This window comes from Branchiostoma belcheri, unplaced genomic scaffold, assembly GCF_001625305.1.
Source record: "Branchiostoma belcheri isolate BF01 breed outbred unplaced genomic scaffold, Haploidv18h27 scaffold107, whole genome shotgun sequence".
NCBI classification, from domain to species: domain Eukaryota; kingdom Metazoa; phylum Chordata; class Leptocardii; order Amphioxiformes; family Branchiostomatidae; genus Branchiostoma; species Branchiostoma belcheri.
The window spans coordinates 988,632-997,564 of record NW_017802458.1 but is presented as its reverse complement, the minus strand read 5'-3'; the positions used below and the strand labels follow the sequence as shown (position 1 = coordinate 997,564).

At 41.8% G+C, this 8,933-nt stretch overlaps 2 protein-coding genes across 2 annotated transcripts in view; both read right to left on the bottom strand.

Moving 5' to 3' along the window:
* LOC109479812 (hematopoietic prostaglandin D synthase-like) overlaps nt 1-4,399 on the bottom strand; it is a 7,521-nt gene extending 3,122 nt beyond the window's left edge. The window contains exon 1 of the mRNA XM_019781833.1: nt 4,057-4,399. Coding sequence (XP_019637392.1) covers nt 4,057-4,189 — 133 coding nt within the window. The 5' untranslated portion in view covers nt 4,190-4,399. The remainder of the gene's footprint in view (nt 1-4,056) is intronic.
* Nucleotides 4,400-5,664: 1,265 nt separating this feature from the next.
* Nucleotides 5,665-8,933, bottom strand: part of LOC109479802 (hematopoietic prostaglandin D synthase-like) — a 5,750-nt gene continuing 2,481 nt past the window's right edge. Inside the window, exons 3-5 of the mRNA XM_019781823.1 lie at nt 8,422-8,537; nt 6,865-6,963; nt 5,665-6,398 (exon numbers count right to left, since the gene is read on the bottom strand). Of these exons, the coding sequence (XP_019637382.1) occupies nt 6,231-6,398; nt 6,865-6,963; nt 8,422-8,537 (383 nt within the window). The 3' untranslated portion in view covers nt 5,665-6,230. The remainder of the gene's footprint in view (nt 6,399-6,864; nt 6,964-8,421; nt 8,538-8,933) is intronic.

Sequence of the window (8,933 nt, the reverse complement as noted above, 5' to 3'; positions counted from 1 at the left end):
TTTTTAACGGTGTCGCTCAATTTAAGGCCAATTATTTTTGGCCACTTCTAGGCATAGAGCTAGAGGTACTTAAGTGAGTATAATGTAGTTACGTCAGGAGATGGCGGTGGACCTTTGTTTTGAAGCTTTGTAGACTGTAATCGGACGGAAAGCAGCTGTTTGGAAGAGAGTTCCATAATTTTGTAGTGCGGGGAAAGAAGCTGTTGTTGTAAAATGGCTTGGAGACAGGTATGTTGACGATGTATTGATGAGAGCAGGAAGAGAACCTAGTGGCACGCTGAAAGGTTCTGAGCGGTGGAACAAGAAGTGCAAGTTCTCCTGAACATCGACCGTGAAAGTATCTGTAGAAGAGGGATAGCGATGCGACATTGCGTCTGTGTGAGAGGGAATCCAGCTTTGCGGCCAGAGAATAAGCATTCTACCCTATGATGAAAGGACAACATAGACTGCTCCATCAAGTTCATGCCATCATATTTCCAGCCACTGACATCACTGTTGTACTGTACAATACAGCAACAAAATCATTGCATACAATTCATGTAAGAGTGTTGTGCAACATTTAGATTACTAGTACATCAAATACAGAGTGGATTAATGCTCCTCAATCCATTTACCCTCAATTTACTCTTATAAAATAAAGGAAGTGTCTCTACATTGAACTAATCTACATTCATACTATATACATATACATACATATACATTCTAGCACCAATTTATTACATATTATATCAAGAGCAAGTGCACATGGTTAGGGTTGCTAAAAGCAAACTCAGTGGTTTCCATTTGTTTTTGGATAACATTATATACTGTATCAGTGTATGTACCCGGTTACCATAAGCTGTTGATAACTTAATACATTTATGTATTCAACTCTTTTGGTTGCTCCAAGAAATGATTCATTGGACCTTGACACATACAGCATGAAGCAAAGACAGCTATTAAAGCAGTCCCCACCGTGGTGCAAGGTTCTGTAGATGTTGGAAGGACTTACAAAGGCCCTGCATAGCTACTCTCCAAGCAGAGGTATGGGTTTTGGGGGTATTTTTAGCATGTTTTTAGGCTTTTTTATCGGGGTTTCTCTTTTGCACTGAATTTTTTTTTTGTTGGGTTTGGTGGAAAAAAAATTCAGTGCAAAGAGAAACCCGATAAAAAGCCTAAAACACGCTAAAATATCCCAAACCCATACCTCTGCTTGGAGAGTACTGTATACCGAGTCTGTGGTGAATGAGAAGAATCGAATGAAAATGTTCAACGGTTCCGATGCATGATTTTTTTTTACCTAAATAAAAATATCATCACACAAATTATGCTCAAAGACATAACATCATACGGTAGTTATGAACTCTCAACACAACAAACTGCACAGTGAACAACATCTATATTCCAGCATTTCCAAGTTGAAAGCCTTAGCTTGTATCGTTCTTCGAACATCGCTCGCGGACGAAGGTAGGTACGGAAGGTATCGCCCCCTTCCCCTCACTACACAACGAAGCCCAACAAAATTTGTGTATCTAAATACAACAACTACATACACATATCATCATAATCCCAACCGAAACCCAGTAGTACGTGGGGACACAGTGGTAGAGGTTGTAAAATATGCCCCGTGACAGTGGGATAGAGTTTTTGTAGCTTCCGACACCAAAATGGTCCAAATAAATATATGTGACGTTCGTTCTTTTACGCTATTTATTTTGATTATTGTGCCGATTAAAATCGCTAAGCTACAACAATTACACTATGACCAAAGTCTACACAAACCTGGTGTCTTCTGGGGATAAGTAGATGGCCCGTAAACGCGTTCCTGGCGATCAAAACAACAGTAGAAGAACGCGACGATGTAGCGGTGGCCATTTTGAATGCGTATTTTGAGCTCCCGGCACGACCGCTCGGGGCGGCCGCTAGCAGCTCAAATGAGCCCGCTGCGCTTCTAACCGAGAAAATTACCCGTCATGCTTAGCGACCCTTCACCACCACCTGGCCGTTACCCTACTGAGCGCGACTGATGCTTCGCCTCTAAAATAGATCTTTTAGACTATGCGAGCTTGTGATGCAAAACTAGAAAATGATAAGAGTGTGTAAAACCAAGGTAAAACCTGTGGTAAAACTTACAAGTGTTGTCCCATAGAATCACAAGAGTAGTGTACATCTGATGTTTATCATGTATGCAATGTACAATCTTTATTCAATATAGTCAGGTAAGGAAGGTTGAATCAGGTAATGAATGTTAATTTGTTCTTGCTGCGAAATCATTTAACGCGTTCGGTAGCGTTCCTGCTTTGGAACACACGACTGCCTGCAACGGCGCCGGATTGTGAATAAAATTTAATATGTCCTTGTCTTGCAATATACTGTGCATGTTTCAGAATGCATGTTTTATTTTTCAAGTCATGCAATTTTTTTCAGACGAGTAAAATTGTATGCACGTTTTATTTTCAATCGATTTAATTTAATTTTAAATTTCAACCCTGTATGACTAGCCGTAAACACCGACGTCAAAGAAAATAAACGAAAGGATCAATATTTGTGGAGCCTGGCGGTGTTTCCAAACGTAATCCAGGCAAAAATCCTTGCATTACATCCATAGAGAATACAGGTCGTTTTGCTACATTGTCAGTTTGCTACAGTACGTTTCGCTCCATCGTGGTAAGGCGTTTCGCTACATGGCAGAAGTGTGGCTACCCTGGCCCGATGAGATCAGTGTCGTAGTCCGCTGGCATTTGTATTTCACGCAAATTGTATTTCACGCTAACTCAAGGAGCTTAAATCACCATTACCTTCCAGGCTGAAAATGTCATGATTTCATTCTTTAACATTTTATAAATATGTACGCGTATGTAGGAATACGATAATCATTTCTAATGTTATTAGACTATCTAGAGACTTCTGCCATGTATCGAAATGCCTGTAGCGAACTAACAATAGCAAAACAACCGGTTACCTCCATAGACCTATTCACCTTTGTCAGCCACAAAAAATACATGACACAAGCACGATACAATGCCTCCTACCATATTATTAAATACTTCTCGTCGCTGGTGTGTTTTTTAAACACCACCCTTGTTGGAAGTGTCCTCCATTACCCTGGCCGTTGATCAGCAATGATGTTCCCGCTAAGAAACGTCTTGAGGGCCCTTGGGCCTTACAAGTCATATGGTTCTAAGGCCTTCTACCCTCTTCATCTGTGGCCATCTGTGGCGTTTGGCCAATGGTCCTAGTGTACGTCACCGATGGTAAGGTCAATCTCATACCCAGCGCACTGTGGGATCATTCCCATGTGTTGCCTTGCTCTTGCGTATCGCTCTGGGAACAAGTCTAGTGGATTGTTCGATTGTATAGAAGGGGGTAGAGCAAGAAAGACCTAGAGCGCCGCGACAACCCGGAACTTGCTAGGCCTCGAGTTCCCATTTGCGGCTTGGATTACGCTCTACGCACAATTAATCGATTACGCTTTACGGTTAATTCCCGATAGCTACAACGCATTACGTAGAATAAAAACGGCGAATTACGCTCTACGCCAAATGCGCCAATTACGCTCTACGTTGAATTAGAGGGTCCGTCTACGCTCTACGTAGAATTAAAACGGCCGATTACGCTCTACGGAAAAGGGCTTGGGGGCCCCCTTCAATGCTACCTTACCTTTAAGTTAGTACATGTAAGCTATAGTGACTAGATAAGGTAGAATAAAATTTATACAAGAAGTGGGTAAATTCGTCTTCCATTGCCTTCAAACACGAACGGTCAAGCCCAACGAAACAGTACCGGCATTTATGTAGGTTGTGCATGTAAACGTTAGAGTGTAGCATAACGTTGGACGTAGTCCCTTACACATGTACATGTTTTGCACCACTGCATTCGTTTTCAATTGCATTTTGTTTGTACTGTGCAATTTAATATCCCTCGGGCATGCATTTGATATGATAAACTCCTACTTTGTCAATTGTATCGCCCCCCCCCCCCCCACTTCATGAATACATAGAAGCCTGAGGCTGACTATTAAATTGTTAAACCCCCCTCCCCACCAAACCGCACACGTATACAGACACCAGTACATACTCGGCTTGAGCTCGGCCCACTGCTCCCCTTCAACCCGCACGTCTTCGTACTCTATCCCGCCGGCGGCGAACAGCAGCCGCGCCAACTCAGCCCGGCCCTTCCCCTTGAAATACGTCAGCTTGTAGCTCGGCATTTTGCTCGGTTCGTTCACGAAAAAGCCCTTAATTCTAACTCGGCACGACTTGGCTTTAGAGCACCTATGTTAGTTGGGCTTTTGTTCCCTTGGCGGGTATAGGGTTACAGGTTTGACCCGGTGTCACAATGACCAGGCAGAATAGAGGTCAAACGGCCGTAGGCAAAAATTCAGAGGTCAAAGTTCAAGGTCCGTAGGGACGAGGTCGTACTTGGTATCTGCCTACAGGTTCCGGGTCGGAGTCTAAGTAAGTGCGCAGTAAATCGCCGGAAACGTGACTTTGTATCGTATGTTTTGGCCGCAAAATCCCCGATATCGTAATATCTGTGTACATACCTTTGTATTTTCTGAAAAGCCTGTTAGTTGTAGCCTTTATAGGACCCCTTATAGGTGGCGTAATGTTGTTTGTCCAGCGAAGACTTCCTGGTATTAGTCCGCGCGGATGGTTATGTGGCCTTTTCGTCTGAACGCCGGGATGGTACGTTCTATATGCGTTGTGGGTGTGTTCGGGCCATCGAAGATAGCGGTCAACTTATCGCATCGATTTTGATTACATTTTGGAAACATTAGGTCCTGAGCTTCTTTGAGTACTAAGCCGTTACCCTGGGAACATTTTTTCCATGCAGCCATGGTTAAAAATGACGAAAAAAATTACCCCTTACTTAAGAATGTATTTGATGTGCGTTATTTACCCCTAAATAAATTGGGCGCACAAAATATCAATCAAGTGTATTGATAAGCGACACAGCACCCCTTTCCACCAAGAGAGTGAAAAATTCCGACCCGCGTTTAGTACAGAAATGACAGCCCGTCGGGCTGAGGGTGTCAAATTGCTCCGAACACGGAAGGAAACTCCGGTCCGAGACCTACGGTGGCTCAACCTAGAGTTTTCAGTGTGCCACTACAATTTTATACTAACTTAATATAGTTAAGGACATACAGAAGACGTTTGGGCACATGGAAATTTGTTGATTTTTTGGCGTTCCTTCCATCATGCTACTAGTATTTCCTGCATGTTCAATGTTGTTTACGGTTTCTATTTTACGTATCCAGCTTCTATGTTTACATAAGGAAACATTGTTTTTTCTCTATTTCTTCTTCTTCCATTCCAAACACTGATCTCTGACCTGAACCAGACTGTCTCTCACCATGGTAACTGGTGTTGGGTTACATCATGTTGCAATTTTGAAGTAGGAAGGGTTTAGATCTATATGTGGACGTGTTTGGGTAAGAATAGGTAGAGCATATGCGAAGGTAAACATTAAGCATTTGCCTTGCAAATGTTACCTTTCTAGTTTGTACATACATGTGCTATAGTAGTCACCTACAGAACAAAATTGTGTGCCTTCCTTAACTATTATAGTTGAAGTATGATACAATAAGTAATAGACAAAAAACAGTATACGTACAATTATCATGGTCAGAAACCATTCTCTTTTTATGATGCTTTATCCTACAGACAATCCATAAACAATAGGGGGTATAAAGTACCATACAAGACAATCCTCCCTTGCGAGTTTGCTGCAGGTAAGGTTGTAGCGAACAAAAAAGTATAAAGTAGTTGACTTTAGTAGCTAGTGATTATGACATACATTGCATTGTATACGGGTAGTGTCTATTTAACCGATAAATATCCATGAGTTGCGAGAAAGAATAAGAGCTATGAATTTATACCCTACAAATGTTTTGTCAGCATCCCAAGACGGAAGCCCTTTTGTACAATTCTAGAAATCACGTAACGCAGCAACATCTATTCTACTACAGACTATAGAGTAGTAATATGACGGCCGGCCGTCATATTACTACTCTATAGTCATAGCGCGAAAGCACTGGTTTTTGTCGATGACACTAAGGTTTTAAAATGTGGTCTGAGGCCTCTCTTCCAGCCATTTTGCGATGCCCGGATTGGTCTTGACGTTGGCAACGACCTTGATCAGTAATTAGCGCTCAACAATCTGCGTGCCAGAAAGAGTCGATCAGATACAATCTCGCATCAAAGTATCTGCTTGGAGTTCTGTGATGACCGCATAGGTGTGAGATTTTAAAACTGCGTGACCGGCCTCTCCTTCAGCCATTTGGCGATGCCCGGATTGGCTGAGACGTTCCCCATGACTTTGTTCAGGTTGACGTAACCTTGGAGATGGTCCCCCTGCATAAATGTTGAAATGAAGCCGACGAAGGCGAAGAAATTGATGTCAGCCCAGGTCAACTGTAGGGGGGAGGGAGGGGTTAGAGGGGGGGGATTCAAAAACAAAAGTTAAAAAGGACTTCAGGTTGTGTGTGAAACTGCAGGTAGACTTGTTTTTATATCACTTGTTTTTTTATTATTTTTCTTATTAATTAATTTTTTCACTTGTAGACTTATAATGCTCCAGGTGCATATACCCTACCCAACTTAGTGTTTTTTTCGTGATGGGAAATCATTTATCATTCCACTTGTATCACAACAAGAATAATAAAGAAAGAACACAATATAGTGTGAGCAACGACCAATAAACAGGCAAAAACATAAAGTCTCGTATGAATAAGGTCACGTGTCTGTAAAAGCAACTCTCGCGAGATTACGTTGTGAAGTAATATAGTATATCCTGATGAAGGCGACAGTGGTCATTGAAAATTTGATCTTGTGTAATCCTCGTGTTAGAATAAAGTTCAACATTTTTATGAAAACATACCGAGTTCCCCACGAAATAGCCCTCCGCGCTCGCCAGCTTTTCAAACAGGTCAAAGAACGACGGCAGGGTTTTCTCTGTCATTTCCTTCTTCATTTCTTCCTGCAGGAAAAAACGAGATTCGAATTTCCACTGCACGATATGAAAGACGCTGTTCAGACGAAAGCGCTGAAAGTACATTGGATCCAGATTCCACCGAAGCAGGATTCATCTGACCCCATCTGAAAGTCTTGTTCACACGGAAACGCCTGAACCACGATTTGGGTAAATCACATTCCTCACATCTGGTACACTTGCCACACGTTCCTTTCAAACCGTGTCCAAGCACGATTTTCCTTAACTGCATTCATTGTTGTTTGATGAAAACACTCAAGGTAGCGTGTTACGGTGTTATCAATGTCAGAAGTCAACGACCTTCTTGCTGGTGCCCTCCTCCAAGCGTATATTCGAAGCAATTTAGTAACTCACAAGTTTTATTGTTGATTTTAGTCATAATTAGTTAAATGACCTCTGGCCTCTGGTACACTTGCCACACGTTCCTTTCAAACCGTGTCCAAGCACGATTTTCCTTAACTGCATTCATTGTTGGTTGATGAAAACACTCAAGGTAGCGTGTTACGGTGTTATCAATGTCAGAAGTCAACGACCTTCTTGCTGGTGCCCTCCTCCAAGCGTATATTCGAAGCAATTTAGTAACTCACAAGTTTTATTGTTGATTTTAGTCATAATTAGTTAAATGACCTCTGGCCTCAGCCTCAACCTCAATTATTTTAATGTGTAATTGCAATGATTGTATGTATTTAGTGCTTGTATTTTATGTGTTGTACTGTTGTATTTTATGTGTTGTACTGTTAACGAGCCCTGGAAGATTAGCCCCTCATGGGGCTAAAGGGCATCTCAATAAATCAAAAATCAAAATCTGGGCCGAATGCCGACGTGGTCTCGTCAGAGGCGGTGACACTGGTCCTAGGGCACATGCTCTTTACATTTCTGCCACGTAAATTTTGGTATTGCTAATAAATAATCAATGATCGAGTCAATATGTAAAGTAATCGATGAAGTCACATTGCGTTCAGATGCAATGCGACTTTACCAGTTTCACGTTACATATTCACCCGTTCATGGATTACGTTGTTATAATTTTGTGGGCACTTGGACCAGATGTGAGGTATGCGATTTACCCGAATCGCGCTTCCGCCGCTTTCGTCTGAACAGGGCCAAAGAGCCTGGAGAGAATCCTGTTACATTGAGCCGCCCCAACACGTCCTTGTATATATGTCAGTATTATATACTGACATAAACACAATTTCTTCACTTATTCTTTGTACACACACAAAATCACTAATCCATGATCTCTTCAATACTATTATTTTCTTTCCCCGTATTTACATGCAACTAACACATGCACAATCTGCTAATTAACTAAGTGATGCGGGCTACTTAGCCGTAAGAAAGAAAAAGAAGAAGATATGTTTTTGTAACATATTATGCTAAAGCAGGTTCATAACTATACTAAACAACAGCATTTTGTGTTTATTTTCTTTAGCATTTTGAACCTACTTTCTTCTTTTCGTCCTTGTCCATGAATATTGACACCAACTTCATCCCAAAATCATCCACCCCGTCACAGATCATGTCTGCCCGGGCCTGGTCCAGATTGGTCTTCCCTGCCATACCTGCAAACAACGATAGGGGATGCTTCAGATATGAATAGGACTCCATTTATAGCATAGGGGTCTACGTAAAAACTGCTTCAACTTCTAATCGAAGTGATCTTAGGTAAAACTTTTTAGTATTTCTAACTAGCTGAATTTCTTGTGCAGAAAAGCCATTTCGGCCTACATAATGGCGGATAGGGTGGGTGGCCATGGGTAGCCTTAAAAAGGCTTTAGAGGCGGCTAGAAAAAGTAAATATTGGCCACTTTGCCAGAAAACATATCTCAACTCACTTAGGGTATAGAATTTTCTTCTTACACAACCAGTAGGGTTCTTACCTGCTTACGTTTCTATGTCTATCAGACACCTTCCTCAGAGCTTCTGACTGGAGTTCTGCAACTCGCCGCTATTTATCA